The sequence below is a fragment of the Amphiura filiformis genome, chromosome 12, assembly GCF_039555335.1.
Source record: "Amphiura filiformis chromosome 12, Afil_fr2py, whole genome shotgun sequence".
Lineage (NCBI taxonomy): Eukaryota > Metazoa > Echinodermata > Ophiuroidea > Amphilepidida > Amphiuridae > Amphiura > Amphiura filiformis.
This window is the reverse complement of record NC_092639.1, coordinates 49,654,864-49,673,747: the sequence shown is the minus strand read 5'-3', so window position 1 is coordinate 49,673,747 and position 18,884 is coordinate 49,654,864. Positions and strand designations below refer to the sequence as shown.

General features: G+C 34.9%; 1 protein-coding gene across 1 annotated transcript in view; it reads left to right on the top strand.

Moving 5' to 3' along the window:
- Positions 1-18,884, top strand: part of LOC140166342 (lipoxygenase homology domain-containing protein 1-like) — a 43,724-nt gene that overhangs the window by 5,777 nt on the left and 19,063 nt on the right. The window contains exons 2-15 of the mRNA XM_072189782.1: positions 147-311; positions 2,055-2,163; positions 3,613-3,673; positions 3,869-3,943; positions 8,143-8,289; positions 9,067-9,333; positions 10,969-11,493; positions 12,516-13,040; positions 13,685-14,203; positions 14,535-14,639; positions 16,079-16,187; positions 17,353-17,513; positions 17,856-17,960; positions 18,252-18,360. Of these exons, the coding sequence (XP_072045883.1) occupies positions 2,077-2,163; positions 3,613-3,673; positions 3,869-3,943; positions 8,143-8,289; positions 9,067-9,333; positions 10,969-11,493; positions 12,516-13,040; positions 13,685-14,203; positions 14,535-14,639; positions 16,079-16,187; positions 17,353-17,513; positions 17,856-17,960; positions 18,252-18,360 (2,795 nt within the window). The 5' untranslated portion in view covers positions 147-311; positions 2,055-2,076. The remainder of the gene's footprint in view (positions 1-146; positions 312-2,054; positions 2,164-3,612; positions 3,674-3,868; positions 3,944-8,142; positions 8,290-9,066; positions 9,334-10,968; positions 11,494-12,515; positions 13,041-13,684; positions 14,204-14,534; positions 14,640-16,078; positions 16,188-17,352; positions 17,514-17,855; positions 17,961-18,251; positions 18,361-18,884) is intronic.

Genomic DNA, 18,884 nt, shown 5'->3' with positions numbered 1-18,884 from the left:
TTCTTGTGTGCACTAATAATACTTGAGCGTATAATGAAATACATGTAGTCGTACATTTACATCCTTTTACATAGTGACAGTTTTATAAAACCTCATCTTATTCGTCATAATATTAATCAGTCTATGACACTTTATTTCTGACACAGGTGTGAACTACTGACACTGACAGCAAGGAATCCAGAAGCACAGAGGTGGAATATAATCTCTCTCGGATCTATCTCTCATGGATCTATGATCATTGATGATTGCAACGTTTTTGTTTCTTTGTTAATTGGAAAAAGTCATGTAGTTCTGATTTTTGTCATATCTTGGTAAGTAATTCATATGTATTTTAGCGCTTTATTGAACTTTTGCAATGTTAAATACAAACGATCAAGCATCAATTTCATTAAACTTTTAGCCCTTCGTAATTGAAAGATAAAAAACTTTTAACCCTTCGTAACTCAAGTGCTCTGCTCAAGTATAACCGTTTGTAAAGTTACGAATACCAAATACTATTACAAATAAATACGAATGGTCCATGCAGTAAATCCCTGTTACTTTAATACGAAGGTTACCGTTCAAAAGTAAGTTTTTATAGTGAAATGGAACTTATGACTCGTCGTAGATTAGTAAATCTGTAAAATACGCTGATAGCAGAATTTATTTCTGCACATTTTGACAGCTCATTTGTAGCAATTGACTAAATATTGACGTCACATCGTATGTTTAAAATCAATGTAACCAAGATTTGAAAGTTGCAGTAAATTCTATTGATTTGTATTCAGTATATTATGGAAGGAAATCTGTGTAATGATATTTGTTTTTTGTAAGTGCAACTTTCAAATCTGGACCTCACTACATTAAATTGACCGGTGTTTTCGTTTTCTGGGCTGTCGTATCAAATGAGGTGCCAAAATGCGCAGATGTAAATTCTGCTTCCCACGCATTTTACAGATTTGTAATGGCCATTATTTAAGGGGGTTAGTTACTTTTATGTGATGTTTATAATGGCTATAACCATGCATAGGGTCTGGTTATTCTGTCTTCTAGAGTACTGCATCCCATTCTTTACTATTCTCGCGTGATCCTAAACTGTGATGCTGTACAAAATCACATCATTTAATTGTATTCTGGCTGTATAATAAACTAAATTGCTAGTCCTGATCAATGGACATGATGATACAAATGTATCAGGAAATTCGCGTGCTAGCCTGTTTCCTGATGCTGTCCACATGTTGTACATTTACGCTATGACAACACGATATGTAACGCATCGGTAGTAAAAAATGACAATTACCATACCATGCTTACTGAACTAAGAAAAGGTAAAAGTACCAGTGGAAATTTTCAATAGGAAATAAAATTGTGACATAGATGAGTGACATGTTGCATGGAAATATTTCATATATATTAAATAGCATGTATGATTGTGCACTTTGAATTATTTGCATGTATTATGCCTATATTAAACATAACATTTTTGCATAGTCGATATTACCCATACAATTCTCATGCAAATGAATCAAAAACCCATAATATTTAATATGCGTGAATGGGCTATATAGATGTACAAAGATGATAATAACGTTAACAAGCAAGTTGGTTTTGTTAAACTTGTATTCTGGGATTTGTATTGTCTAAATGAACAATAAATCACGATGGGACTTTTGGTAGAATTTACAGACAATTAGTTGGCATAGGCCTATATCCAGTTTTCAACTTCATTCAATCTAAATTATATATTTTATTAACCTTACTTGATTTGTGATATGCGAAAACAATAATATTGTGTTATTTGCAATACGTGTGAATTTCATCATGTTTAAGGTATTCACAATATCATTTGCTTAAAAAATGAATAATAATGGGCGCAATGTCAATCCTTGTGGTATCTACATAGGCCTATTTTATTTTTAATATAATTAATAAATGTAATTAATTAATTGAAATTCATTCATTCTTTCATTCATATATTATTTATTTATTTATTTATTTATTTATTTATTTATTTATTTATTTATTTATTTATTTATTTATTTATTTATTTATTTATTTATTTATTTATTTCTCAGATGTTAAGTGTGCATAATCATCATGGGCTTTCTACTTGATTCAACGAAGATTGTGTTCCTCTCCTGTCTGTTTGTCTTGTGTTTAGTGGAGTTGAATTCGGCATATCCCGTAAGTATATAGTATACCAAATTTTGCCAACTTTGAACATTAAAATGTACGCCTTGTACCTTTTACGAATAAGCTATATCTCAGACACTGAAAATTACATTCTTATGTGATTCTATACCGTGATATTACTCTCTAAATGTAAAATAATGATCCAAAAGAGTGAGTGAGTACACTCATAGAAATTGTTCGTTGGCATTACTTAGTAAGTTGATGTAAGCCGTTGCGTCAACTTTCCGAGTAATGCCAACGCGTACAATTTTGAGTAACACTGACTCGATATCATTATGTTGGTCGCACTCATTTGCACTTACTTTATTGAGTTGTTACAACTCAGAAAATGAAACTAGCCTAGGTTAGCATAATTTTCTAGAGGTGTGCTATAGTACACAAAATTTTGCACTGATTACAAAAATAAATATTTGAATACTGCTAATTGTGCAGAAAATGATCCAATTACGTGAATTAAGTAACAAAGTACCAAATTGGAATAACTCAAAACAAGAAGTACCAGTAACTTAATATGAACGAGTTACATCAACTTACATGTTGAGTTACAATAACTCAACTAATTGGTTCTTTGAACCTTGTTTATTTTTCTAAGTTCCCTGAACTTGAATTCAGTAGTTGGCATTACTTAAAAAGTTTCCTATTTTAGAGTTGTCCAAATTTACTCCTTTTGAATTGCGCCAACAAGGCGAACAAGTCATTTCTATGAGTGTATTATTATGCACTCTAAAATCAAAGATGAAATTTCTCTCCAAAAGAGTGAAATGTCCACTCTTTAAGGAGTCATGAGAGGGACAACTCTTTTTGGTGTGATCCTTTATATGGCCGAAGAGTGAACATTTCACTCTTATGGAGTTAAATTCATTCTTTCAGAGTGAAAAATCATTCTTCTTGGGGTGATATTCACTCCTTTGGATTGCATAAATACTCACTCTTTGGTTCTTTTACATTTTGTGAGAGTACATGTATACTAAGCATGAAACCGAAAGACCATTATTTGCTGTGAAACTCAATTGTAGGATTGCATATCATATATAGCTACATAATAGAGACCAAAAAGTGCAGCCTTTTCTGATATAGTGCTTTTATCCTTGACTAAGTCAAACGTTGTGTTTTAGCATGTGTATAGGCCTTACATTTACACGTGTTACAATCAATATAGGCCTAATTAATTGAGGATTTTAAATATCATTGAAAATGATAAATTTTAGTTGAAAAAGGCACTCAAATTACTTCATTTAATCATTGAATTACTATCAATATTTGTGTCCAGAACAAAATGGTGATAGGCAAAGGCGTGTTGCAGTTTTCAAACATTGTCAAAGGAGCAGACTCATTTTTAATGAAATTCAGTTTAATATTAATATTATAAATTGCAGCTGAAAAGGACAGTCAAATTACTTCATTTAATCATGAAATTGTATACATCTCTGTCCAAAACAGAATGGTGGTAGAGACAAGCGTGATGCTATTTTCAAAGAAGCAGACCTAGAAGAAGAAACAGGCAAGTTTATCATGGTTAATTAAAATTTAAAAAAATAATACCAGAAACCCTTTGCATAATAATATTCACGTCATATTAAAGACCCACAAATAAAAATAAAAAATAGGGGGGGGGCAAGCGATTTTCCCGGATGCCCAGGCCTTAAATAGTACATAATTTATGTAAAGATAATGTTAATTTGTTTTCTTTTTCTAGAAATCAACCTTCAAACTGCAAATGATGGAGGAGGAGGAGTGCCGGGATGGCTTATCGCTGTCATCATTGTCTTAGGTATGCTAATTATAACTCAAAAATGGTTCCATTAAAAACCGTTTCTGTCCTAAACCTTATTAACTGGTTCTATGTCTTTAAGCACAAAATAACCCGTTGTTTTTTTAAAAGAACCGTTTCAGGTTTTACATTATCTTTTAGGCTCTCAGATTCACGTAGAAACCTCTCATAGTCCAAGAACTACACTCATAGAAATTGTTCGTTGGCATTACTCAGTAAGTTGATGTAAGTCGTTGCGTCAACTTTCCGAGTAATGCCAACGCGTACAATTTTGAGTAACGCTGACTCGATATCATTATGTTGGTCGCACTCATTTGCACTTACTTTATTGAGTTGTTACAACTCAGAAAATGAAACTAGGTTAGCATAATTTTCTAGAGGTGTACTATAGTATACAAAATTTTGCACTGATTACAAAAATAAATATTTGAATACTGCTAATTGTGCAGAAAATGATCAAATTACGTGAATTAAGTAACAAAGTACCAAATTGGAATAACTCAAAACAATTTAAGTACCAGTAACTTAATATGAACGAGTTACATCAACTTACATGTTGAGTTACAATAACTCAACTAATTGGTTCTTTGAACCTTGTTTATTTTTCTAAGTTCCCTGAACTTGAATTCAGAAGTTGGCATTACTTAAAAAGTTGACGCAACGACTTACATCAACTTTTTAAGTAATGCCAACAAAGTTGATTAGTTGACGGAACTTTTTGAGCTTTTTCAGCATTTATTAAGTGCGGAGAACTAAAATGAATGGTGTTGTGGCAACTTTTACACTATTTTTGAGTTGTCCAAACTCACTCCTTTTGAATTGCGCCAACAAGGCGAACAAGTCATTTCTATGAGTGTATGAGGCTCAAGATCTGCAGCTAAACAATTCATAACTTAAATAGAAATATCAAAATCTCATTTATAAAACAAGTTCCACAACATCCGCTCGGGTATCAGTTGTTGTGATTTTAAATAACTAGCTAAACATCAGAGTGTTGTAAAACCAATTTATGGTGAAATTGAAAAGAAATGATAATAAGGAGCTTGATTTTTTGCTGGCAAATGTGCACACGTATACGCGTATTTATAATACAGTACGATGTAAAAACACTTTATGACATTTTTGAAGATCATCAGATAATTCAATTTATTCGAGTCGAGAGTCATTAATTAGTGCAAATGTGAGTCAGGATTACAAAGACGAAATAAAGCACTGTCGGGCCAAAATATTATATTAATCATGTCTAATACAAGTAAGGTTAAAACCATCCAATGGTAGAGTGTCCAAACAGTGAAAGTAGTCTTGGTGTTACATATCATGCATATGGCTTTATCGCAGTACTGTTCCGTATTAATGGTCTATTATCTAGACATGTAGACTGACCCTCGCTAAATAACTGTTGTAAAACATATTATACCAAAAAGTACCTACTCCTCTTTAAATATTAGCCATTATTCCTAAACGGTTAATTGTATATGCCACATTTGGAATGCAGTCGAGGCAGAATTTATTTCTGCGCATTATATGACCATGACACCTCATTTGTTGCAATGGGTCCAATATTGATGTCACAACGTACATTTTAATGGAAGTAACCCAAGATTTGAAAAAGTTGCAGCAAAATCCTATTGCCATGTATTCAGTATCCATTGAAGGAAATCTGTTCAGCTCTCATTGGATTATTCTTTTTGTTTCATGCATTTGGAGAGGATCAAAACATGTGATAATCAATAACAATAATGTCATTATTCACATCAGTGATCATTATTTACGTAATATCAAATTGAAACATAATGAAGATTTCAATATTATTTCCTGACTACCAAGGTCCTAAATGGCCAATTGCAAGTAGTTCTTTCAGTGGTTAAGTTTATAGATACAAAATTTACCGACTGGGAGGTGTTCACAATAGATGTAACCCTTGGTCTTCATTTTCTTGGTCACAGAAAACATTGAACTTGTGAATAATGACATTTTCTTATTGATTATTACATGTTTTGACCTCCAAAATATCCACGAAACAAGAAGAATAATCCAATGAGCGCCGAAAACATTATTTTCCATGTGTACTGAATACATGGCAATAGGACTTTGCTGCAACTTTCAAATCTTGAGTTACTTTCCTTTAAATATTCGTTGCAACATCAATATTGGGACCATTGCAACAAATGAGGTGTCAAAATGCGCAGAAATAAATTCTGCTTCGACTGCATATTCCAAATTTGACATAGCCTACAATCAACTGAAACAATGACCATTAAGTAAAGAGGGGTAATTACTTTTTGGTAGATGTTTAGAATGGTGGCATACGATGATTATATAGAAAGCCTTCATCAGGCCTATAAATTGTTATATTGTCCCCACAAAATGTTAGTTTTCACCGTATATCAGCATGTGCTCCTTTAATTTTTATATAGCCAAACATTGGGGTAAAACAAAAGAAATATTTCATTCCAGCACCTATTTGTAGTCGTCGATCGTTACTGATGCCGATCTGTTCAATGTGTTAGCCATACGTAAATTTAACCATATATTTCGATTGTATGAATTTAAACCTCGTGTTCACCAGCAAACGTATTGATCAAGTCTGTTAGGGGCCGTCCATAATTTTCGCCATTTTCACTTACGTACAAAGCGTACGTAAGAGGGAGGGAGGGGGTAAAAATCCTGGGCAAGTGTACGTAAGAAAAATGGCGATTTGTTTGAGCAATAAAAAAATATGAAAGTGAAAAATTATATCTTTTCCAATATTTTATTCATAAGTTATAACCAATTGACCTAAAATTGTTCAATTCGTTTTAGCAATTTCTATAACATGCCATGCAATGCAAACAATGATCTTCTCTTTAATTATGAGTCTAATATGCACAGTGGTCATACTTTACATGATGCTCATTTCATACCAAAATGCTTAAAAAAGTATTTTCTATCTGCGCTAGGATCAATGGCAGCTAGGCTCTAATGTTGATTGTCACTGTTGCGACAAAAGGCATAAAACCCATAGTTTAATTGCAAAAACATACACCAAACAAGGGATGTCCCCTGGTTCCCCTTATATGATGTGATCGCGGGGTTGTGGAAAAGAAAGTATAGGATGTTCAGCAGATTTTGGAGTGCATTAGCCATGCATTTAGTTTAGATTCAGGCGGTATTTAAAGCTAGTATATTTCAATTTATTGATGGCTTTCGTTTTCATGAAAATATGGTTTTAAAAGGAAGTTTTTTCAGCATTTCTAAACTTATCTGGAAAATAATAATCCAGAACCAACTATCCTCCTGGAACACTAATATAACCATAACCCTAATCGAACCTTTAACCTAAACTCTAACCTCAACTCCAACCCCAACCCAACATTTTGCTATTAGTAATAGTAGTTGGCCTACTCGTGGAAATTCTTCGCCATTTTATTTGTACGTAACTCGAGGGAGGGAGGGGGGTAAAAAGTTACGTACGCTTTGTACGTAAGTGAAAATGGCGAAAATTATGGACGGCCCTTACTATATCAACTATATCGTCAAGTATGTCACTGTTGCAAAGACGTCTAACGTGTTTCATATTCGTCTAAACACCTGTTTAAAGTTTTACGTCGAACTTTACCATCTGGTGTGATTGCTTATTCATATAGGTAATTACGTGAACTTTTTCAGTCTGTTCCACATTGCTTTACGTAATGTCATGATCATATTCATGCAAGAAATTGTTAGTCACTGTTTGCGTGATGTAATATTAATAGAAAAACCTTCAAGGCAACGTACCTTTCCCGCAAACAAAATGTTTTGGAAAATATTCGTCATGAAGGTTGGAGATTTTAAAAAAAGGTTGCTTTTCAAGAAGTATTTAAAAAAATGTCTGGTTATGAAAAGGGTACAAAACGGGTTTTAAAAGATACTTCAAAACGTTCTAATATAACCTTATTTTAGTGTTGATACAATATTTATAACTTGATGTTTAAAGAACCAATAACGTCTTGACAACATTTAAAAAATACTGTTGTAGTGCTTTGTTTTACAAAACGTTTTCATGATCCGTGTTAGGCAAAAGCCTAAAAAACATTTTTCATTTTTTTCTGTCTGTGTTTCCAAAATATGTCGTTATACGTAGGGGGGCTAGAGCTTCTTTTTGCTGTGTATGGCCAAATTTTGATGACATTATTCGTTCTAAATGATACATTTTGTTTTTTCTCTCTTGTTTTCTGCAGTGTTCGTTGTCTTGATACTGGTATTAGTGGCGATATGGGTGTGCATTCGGTGTGTGTGCTCACAGCGTGTTGAAGATTCACTGAAAAACAAACACAGCTACAAAACTTTACGAAATTTACAAAAAATACGAGCTCTAAAATACGAAAGTAAGTTATACAAAATGCGTGTAATGATTGGCAGTTGTTTAATTTTCTTTATTTCACTGTTTAATTTTCTGACATTATTCACAATACGTGGATGTCGATACGCGAGTTGTCTTAAAATGCACATAATTTGCTTTACTACTTCCTTTTTTAACTTCAAAGGGTCACAAACTACTTTGTTCAATTGTTAGAGTATTTATCATCCATAATATATCAAATTTAAATTACTTTTTAGTATAATTATTTAGGGTAGGTCGGGTTGCGCCAATCAAACAATTTTTTATGCCTAACAATGCAATGCTATATCATGTAGATCTATATATGAAAGAACAATTGGAACGGAATATCCTACTTTTTTTTTTAATGACATGTAGGGCCTGCATGTTTATGGCTCCCTATGGGCTCTCTGTACATGGGACTCACGTCTTTGCGTCCCCTTTGAAGAACGGTATACTCTCATGGTTCAAGGTTCGAGTCTAGAAAGTATAGAGACCCGTACAGACAGCCATTAACCAATTGAATGTATTACTGAACGGGTTTCGTTGCGTGGATGTGTTAATAAATAATTTTAATCACAATTACATTGCCACTGGGACGCGGTATATTAGCATGATTAGTCCGGCTGCAAACTATTGAACTATTGTTTGATTAGGTTAGATGGTTTTGTAAGTTAAATTTGATTATTATTCTATAAGTGGTACAAAATGAGATTATGGGGGGGGGGTAGAATTGTCACCCAAAAATCTAATAATTGTCTATTATATTTCATTAATTTTGCAGAGGAGACTATAGTCATACCTGAACTGAACATAGTTCATAGTTCAGTTAACGGTGTCAGCGTCACCCCAGAACTTGAAAATTTCCCCGACGTATTCAATGTAAAGGTTTATTACACCATAGAGAAACAGCAGAAACTAGGTCCTTTTGAAGGCGGAGACAATAAACACGAGCTACCTCTTGCAAACAAACAGGAGCCCAAGAGAGTAACGGCTGATGCAGCTGATCCGTATGGGTACAAAGCGCAGTGTTCGTTTGCTATCCTAGAAGGTAATAGTATATCATAATTATGTAAAACATCCAGTTTAATTTATAACAGATTCTTACTAAATAACGTCCAGTAAATAGATAGGTAATATCCATGCGTTAAATATATATTTTTATACATACTTTGAAAAGCAACTAAAAAGAAAGCTCTTGCAAAATGGCATAAGATATTTTTATATTAATCGTATTATTTTCATTACTTTCTTAAAAGAAGCTTTTGTTTGTTTGTTTTTGATACTTTTCATTACATTACTTTCTTAAAGAAAGTAATGAAAATAATACGATTCTCTAAAGTCAATGCATTTTGATATAGGCTATATTTGCCACCCAGATGATCATTATGAGCTTGGCAGAATTAGTATTTTTGCAAATTAGCTCATTGATTAGGCAAATAATTCAATTATGCAAATTAGGTGGTGGCAAGACAATATAATATATTAGAATATATTAGAAAAACATGCAAAATAAAAGTGCTCTGAACATAGATAATTTCATATTAATGAACCTTTTCAGTCATGCTAGCTCATTAACTACATTGAGTATAGCCTATTGATAAAAACTGTATGTTACAAAGACAATCTAAATTGATGTATTATGAAAATTCGCTTCAAACAAAAGGCATAATATGCCTTTGTCCTACTCAATTAATCTGTTTAAAATATACTCAGAGCATTAACTTTTTTTGAAATGTGTCATCATTTGACCGATATGAAAAAAGTCATTTCTAGGAGAAAACAAGCACGACAAATTTGTTTTTATATAATTATACTGTACATATAAAAGGTATCAAAAAATAAAAAAGAAACAAGTTCTTAAAGACACTGTACTAAATCTAAATAACAAAATAAAGGGATAGATAGATGGTAAACATTTTATGCGTACTTTGATACCTGATGCGGCACAATGTGACCTCATTTCAATTCCGCTAAGCTATACGTATTTAAATGATAAAGGTAGAGTTATTAAAAGTAAAAAGTGACAAATCTGGATATTTCTTCCTTCAAGGTGATTTGTTGCCTATTGTTACGGGCTCATTAGAGCGTGACAGATGAATGCTCACTCCACTGTGTTCAATTGCGTTCTTTGAGGGAAAAGTCGATGTAAATTGTCTCACTTTTAAAAAGCTCTCTTTTTTATTCAAATTTTGTGAGTTGGTGAAATGAAGTCTAATCGTGCCGAATGAGGTATAAGAATACGTAGAAAAATTTCTCCATCTATCAACCACGTTATTTCGTAATTTAATTTGAATGTCTTTTAAAAATTTGCTTCTGTTTAAAGTGTTCGGATACTTTTGCGCGCAAAAAGAGCTCTTAAAAACGTTAAATGGGTTCTATCATTGCGGTTTTATAGTCCATTAACATTGTGGACAACAAATTATAGAAAAGAAATGCTCCCGTTAACTTACTAAATGGATGTATCAACAATATTTGTCCCTGAAAGCAAGAACTATTCACCTTATTTATATTTCACCAATCACGAAATCAGCTGAAACAATCCTACAGATACAACTCTTCAGTGTTTCATTTCATTTTATTTGTGTTACACTATATTTGTTGCCATATGTTTATGTGTATGAAGTTTACATATTCGTTACATTTTCCATCATGTAAATTTCGATCTTAATTTTTGTATCCTAAGGTCCGATCATTGAACCAATAAACAACCATTCTCGCACCTCAGCAAGTACAGCAACAGTTCGAATGGTAGAATGCTCGAATTTCCGTTCCAACACCCCTGTACAGATTTCCTACTTCGACGGCGACGCAGCGCTCGGAGAATTCCCCGCTGATGGCGAACATAAGTTACAGAAATTAAAAAGAACGACGAAAGATGTCAAAGCTAAGGCAAGTGACGAGGTCGGCAATGTTGCCGAAACAACCTTCGAGATTGATCAGAAGATACCAACCGTGTCATACCAACGCATCTCGAGAACACCGACTTCGATTATCGTCAAGGGCGTAGCGCTTGAGCATTTCCCTAATATGGAGAATGCTATCATTACGTATACGTCTGAAGGACACGAAGAACATCAAGCATCGAGTGACAGCGCTGAACATGAGGTGGCTGATTACGGGCAAAGTTTCCAGGGGAAAATATTGGCCAAAGCCACGGATACTAATCAGGAATACATCGGAGAGTGTGAGATTAAGATAGACGGACCAGGTATGGCATATAAAAGTAGAACATAACTGCTATTCTATTACCTTCGCGCACTGTGATTTATTGAAACGCGTCACGTGAAAGACCATTAATTAGCAATAAAGTGGCCAGGGCAACGAACTTTATCACTTACGCTTTGGCTACGCGTAGGCGCTCCACATTGAGGTAAACAACTTGAAATATTTGGGCAAAAAATGTGCTATTTTCTCTTTAAATCGCACTATTTTGTGGTAATAGAATAGAAATAAAGGGTACAGCATTATCCTTTACAGACAAATAACGTGTCCTCGGCAGTAAAAACGTTTAAATAATGGGTTCGGCTGCGCCTCACCCATTATTTACGTTTTTACTGCCTCGGACACATTATTTGCGTGTAAAGGATAATGCATTACCCTTTATTTCTTAAGTAATTAATGACATGAAATAATAACCAAATTGCTTCGACCAATTGGTACAGTTAAGCGTTCCTACTGATGTCCAATCTATTTTGTGTGAAGTACCATGCGGGTAATGCTCAACAGAGGTTTACATTATACTGTAACATCCTAATACATGCAAACATTATAACACTACTTCCCTACTTTTATTAGTAATATGTCCGTGTACTGCAATTGCGCCTGTATGGGCACATCATTCTCCATTCATTATTAGCTTGAAGAAATGTGATAATGAGAATGACTGATTCTTAAAAACATCATTTTGTAGTACTTTAGCCTCCTCGAACGTCAATGACTTCCTAGCCTGACGGTTTAAAAGTAACAAAACATCAGTTCTCCTGATGCAACAAGATGATTCTGTTCCACCTTCTGTACAAAATGATCGTTTATAATGAATGTATTAAAACCACAAAGAATAAAACAGTTAAATGAATTGATCTGCAAGGTATATTGTGATATTGCCTTTATGCTACCTATACGTTTCACATTATGAATATATTGTCATAATATTGGTCATATAAAATGTCTCGAGGCAATTTTTTCCAACAAGTTTTTCAATTATTTTATTTGGATTTGATTTCTTTTTAGGTCCAATGATCAACCCAATCGCCGAACATTCCCGTACATCCATCAGCACAGCTACCATCCGTCAAGTAACATGCAGTTACTTCCCGGCTGCAGCCCCAGTACAAATCACTTATTACGACGGGGAGGAATCTCTAGGCGAATTCCCGGCAGAAGAAGACCACAGACTATCGGGCCTGAAGATGACATCACAGGATATCAAAGTTAAGGCCGCCGACGATTTAGGCAACATTGCAGAAACATCGTTCACAGTTGATCAAAACATACCTATGATAGCATACGAACGCGTATCGCGAACACCAAAATCGCTAGTAGTAAAGGGTGTGAAGCTGGAGAACTTCCCTAACAAAGACTTTGCTGTCATTACGTATTCATGCGAGGGACATGGAGATCAAAAAGCCAAAGGATCGATCGGTGAACATGAGTTGGCTGGGTATAGTCAGAGTTGGGAAGGTGGAGTGGTTAGAGGTACAGCGTCCTACGGGAATGAGTACACGGCAGAGTGCCAGATTAGCATTGAAGGCCCAGGTAGGATACATTCCACTTAACGCATCAGTGCTGGTAAAATGTTAAGGTTAATCGTGTAATATTTTTTAATTTTCAAGTTTAAAACAAAGACTGATCTTGTAAGTTAAGAAAAGGACATCGTTATTGTAATCATGTTGGTTTTCAAGGATTGGTTCTTATCATTTTGGGACACCCTGTCCCTGAACCACTGCTTACTCACACTCCCCGACTGAACCACTACTTACTCACACTCCCCGACAAGGTCTCGCACAAACTGTCCAACTTAATGATGCAAGTAGTGAATGAAATGTAAAATGTACTTGGCCTTTGAAAATGTTTCAAACAAAACTGCCAAGAGGTTACATGGGAGAATTCCCTTCAATTGAACATAGGAGGTTTTCCCTGCCCAACGATGGTTGAGCTGGAAAAACCTACTATGTACTTCTGGCCCTTGAACATGTTTAAAACAAAACGACCAAGAGGTTACATTTGCGGTTTTGCTTTAAATATGTTTAGGGCCCAATGACACCTAGGAGGTTTTCCTTAATGACCAACGACGATATGTAAATACCATAGATGATACTGTCTAAATGTGATTTATTATGACCAAAAATCAGGTCTCTAAATTTGACTAACGTGCGATCGTAATCTTCATGTTTCCAAAGGTCCAATGATAGAACCCGTTACCAACCAATCCCGTACATCAGTCAGCACAGCAACAGTACGACAGGTTCAATGTAAGAACTTTCCTGCTGATAGTCTGGTACAATTCACTTACTACGATGGGGATAAATCACTCGGTAATTTCCCTGCTGGACAAGACCACAAGCTAACCAATCTGAAGAAAACAACGGAGGAAATAAAGATCAAAGCAACAGACGATTTTGGAAATATTGCTGAGACTTCATTCACCGTCGACCAAAACATGCCATCGGTCTCATACGAGAATATCTTCAGAACCACTAAGGCAATTTTCATCAAGGGCGTCAAACTTGAGAACTTCCCCGATGGAGCTAATGCAACAGTTACTTATTCATCCGAAGGACATGACGATCATCAATGTCCTAGTTCGAGTGAAGAACATGAAGTACCAGGATACCGTCCTAGCTGGGAAGGTGTGCTTATTGCCACGGCAACGGATGAGACTAAAGAGTACACGGGAGAATGTAAAATCAATATAGAAGGTAAGTATCAGTTTGAATCCTCAATAATTCTGGGACATTTTCCAGGGTCTAGACCCTGGAAAATGTTCCAGCATCCATCATAAAATTGATGTACTAATACATACTAAAAAGTATCACCGTACTTAATGGTACACCATGCACTACCTATTTGTCTTGATCCTGTTAATCTCCATGCCAGTTTCGGGTAAAATCATCTCATGAAACATTCAATTTCAGGTAAGACCTTTATTTAGTAGACAGTAGTTGCTGACCTCAGACTACTGAGTACCAACTTTTATATGACAGAGGTACCAGTTTATAACCTAAATGTCATCTTTATCTTTCTTTATAGTTCTTATGGAAACTTATCACATCTACGTAACAACATCGGACAAGCGAGGAGCTGGTACTGATGCCAATGTACACATTGTTCTATATGGTGACAACGATGATACAGGTATGTACCCATAATGATGAACGAGTAACATCTACGTGACAACTTTAGACAAGCGAGGAGCGAGTACTGATGCCAATGTAAACATTGTTCTATACTGCTCCAGAAAAGTATCCTTACACTTGAAAAAATAATCACAATTTCAAAACTGGACCATATTGGGGTAAATTGTTTTTTTTTAAATAGATGCACTATCTAATTCGGCACATGACACCCCATTGATCCATTGTGACTTCAAGAAGCAAAGTTACAAGCATTTGATTATACGAAGGTCCAGTTTTAAAAGTGACAAACTGGCCTATTCAAAACTCCACGGACTAGACATCTGGTTTGAGAGTGTTAAATGGCTAATTTATGTGTGCCTTTAATTTAAACAAAAGGAACAAATGAAAACTGAAACAAAAGAGCTGACAAATAAAATGGAAGTTATGAAAAGTACAGAGAAGTAGTAAAAACTGAAATAAATACTGCTTTAAATAAAGCCTCATTGAAGAAACTGCGCTTGTTGGAATCTTTTTGCGCCTTGTATTGGCCAGTTTGTCACTTTTAAAACTGGACCTTCGTGTATTCAATTGCTTGTAACTTTACTTCTTGATGTCACATTGGATTCAATGTGGTGTCATAATGTGCAGGATTAGATAATGCATCTATTACAAAAACAAATTTACCCCAGTATGGTCCAGTTTTGAAATTGTGATTATTTTTCCAAGTGTAAGGATACTTTTTTGGCGCAGTATATATGGTGACAACGATGATACAGGTACAACTTTAGACAAGCGAGGAGCGAGTACTGATATGCCAATGTAGACATTACATAATATTGTGACACCGGTGATGCAATACTGTAACATCAATTTCTGTGTCAAGATCTGACAAAGGGCTAGAGACTTATACTAAAAATATGGTACTACTACCATTGGGACCAGTCAACTTATTTAGGTTATATATAAGGGGCTGTGCAATAATTATGAGCCCTAGGGGAGGGTAAAATTGGGGGGGAAGAAATTTTGACGAGCCGAGAGGGTAGAGGCAAGCACTTTTTGGAAAGCCGAGAAGGGGGGAAAGTAATTTTGGCACACATTTTTGAGGCATGGGGTGCCTTTTAAATAAAACGCTCTAAAAAGGCTTAGGAAAACTGTACGGAAACGCTTAAATATGCAAATGCTCGCAACATGTATATAGACCATTTAAGGTTTGCAAATTGGGATCCCAAAAATTTGGCATGTGCAAGGCGGAGGGCAAATATTTTGGTGGGCCGAGGGGGGGGAGCGATTTTGGCGGGCCGTTTGAAATGTTACCGCCCCCGGGGGCCTCATAATTATTGCACAGCCCCTAATAATTACAGAATTCTAACGTATACATAAAGTTAAATTCTCGTTTATTGATCAGATCACTAAAAGTTATGATCTTATTTTCTTAACCATTTCTCATCTATTTAACAGGTCAAATAGCTCTGGAGAAATCCTCAAGTAACATGAACAAATTCGAACGTGGCAACACCGATGAATTCCATGTGAAAGCTGTTCAAGTTGGAGAAATTCCCAAAATTAGGTAAATTGTTTTATACTACAAAATCCCAATTGACCATTTGTGTAATGCCCGTAATCCTTTGCAATAGAAACCCAAATTACGTCATTACATTTTCATTGACAATGTCCCCTTTGCCGATGATGTTTGTTTTTTGTTGTTTGTTTTTTTGTTTTTGTTTGTGTTTTTTTACAAAGCATTTGGCAATTATTAAAATAGCCAATTGGGCTTACCTTCCGGCATGCATTGCCACATGTTATATGGGATTCTGTCGTGAAAACTGCTTATTTTGACTGCCCAGTCCGAGAAGTGGGTAAGTGCAATAGCTTCCCAATGAACATTTGGCAATTTACAAACAATACATTGTACATCTACACATGCAAGGCAGCTATTGCACTTACCCATGCACTTCTGGCACTGAGCAGTCGATTTTTGCCATTTAGGCTTTTGCCATTTAGGCTGATGACTTGACCTCACAAGTTGACTGGTTCACTGCGTTCCCAGCTTAGGTTGGATACACTAATATTCTTGGGAATCAAAGTTGTTTTTAGCATTAGGTCATATACGTATTGAAAATGAGAGTGCATCAACCTCCGTGGGAAACGCAGTGGACCAGATCAGATCGGCCTGGATGGAGAAAGTTCAAGTCTTGAGTACTATTGTCTGGATTTGCCAAACAGAATTAAACAAGAATGATCTACAATCATACTGATGCATCTGTTTACAGGACTCTGTAATCGTATTCAAGATTAATATGCATATAATTGGGTGGTACAAGGAATTATTTTTTATTGAAATAAAGGCAGTATTATGGTCCCGATTATGGCATGTAACCCCGCATGTAAGAAATTGAAGCATGATAATTGATATAATATTTTGCGACGTTGGTTTTTGCTGTATCAATTTAAAGGACAAATCAATAACTACCGTAAATATTCGTATATAAGCATATAGGTGCCTATGAACGGGTTGCTCGGACAAGAACGAAATTTAACTAGAGTTTGTTAAACTTTTTTATTTCTTTTCCTTTTAAACACAAAATAATGTTAACACAGATATTTGTAAATTAAAAGAAACAAATGAACCATGAAACAAACTACCATAAAATTTGATCATGTCCGAGCAACCCGTTTATAGGCACCTATGCTTATATACGAATTTTTACCGTATCTGTAAAACTTTCATTCAGGATCGGACACGACAACAAGGGAGGTTTCGCAGGCTGGATGCTGGACAGAGTGGAGATAGAAGCACCTTCTCTCAGCACACGATTATACTTCCCGTGTGGACGATGGTTTGATAAGAAGGAGGACGATGGAGAGATTGAGAGGGAACTACCCGCAGTCGAACGTAAGTTTTATCCCTGTGGAAACGGAAAGGCAAATACGAATGTAGTTTGAAGGCGACTTTTAGATTGCGATACCCAAAATAACTTTGTATAATGGTAGCGAATTTGAATTAGGGCTTATAACCATGTTAACGTGTAAGTACTTTTAAGTAGTATTAAAATAAATATTGACGTTATGCTATAAAAGAATATTCACAGCGATGATCTTTTGTGATGTATCTATGGTATTTTGTGATGTATCTTCTGAGACACTTAATTTAAGATTTAAGTATAAGGATCGTCCTTACCAAATTACTGAAGTTCACTTAGTTACCGTTAATCGTTGCATTCAATCTTTTGCATAGGTAAGATGGACACCTACCACATTTACGTGACCACTTCTGACAAGAAGGGTGCAGGTACTGACGCTAACGTCTACATCGATATCCACGGTGAAGAGGGAGAAACAGGTATATTAGTAAAATTGGAACCTCAAAAAAAATTAAAATTGCTTTTAATAGTAAACCAAATCGTTGGTATGCATTTAGTATTTTAAAACAAAACAAAACAGAGCAAAAAAAATACCCAAAGTCTTGTGTATTGTAAAACGATATTCCTTTGTGATTTCAATATTTGAAATGTTCAACTTAATATTTTCGGCTTAATTGGAGTGTTGCAATGCTCATGTTATTAACGCTTTTTACAGTTATTCCAAGTTGGTCTTTTATATATACCTTAACACTTGCGATATTTGATTTCAGGTCAACAGTTCTTGAAATCTTCAAAAACAAACACAAATAAATTTGAGCGAGGCGAAATGGATGAATTTGAAATAGAAGCTATCAAAATTGGAGGTATCAAGAAGATCATGTAAGTAAACCGAGAATTGATTTATTTAATATGATATTGTACACTTTAGATTACAAGGATTTAAAAATTAGAATTAAATTTAAACCTTAGGATTGTAATTAGGGACCAATCAATTTTAGATTTAAAATTAATCGTATAGATTAAATTTTAAATCTTAAAGATTTGATTTTAAACCTGTAAGATTTAATTTAAATCTAATACTTGATTGGTCCCTAATCACAGTCACCATGGTCACAGAGGATTTGTTTTAAATCCTTGAAATTGAAAGTGTAGATAATAGTAATATTGCATACGTGCATAGTTAGCATTTTATTTTCCTTTAGTGTTAGCGTGATATATTACGAAATCGTCGCAAGACCAAGATACTGTTTCCCAATGACGTGGATGCTGTACATTATACATTGTAACACATGATGTAAATCACTACGATCCAGAATCCTTAAACAAGGGGGCCAAAATTCTTCCAGCATGACACTTAAACAACTCAAATTTTGACAACCAATTGCAACCAACTCAAGTCACTT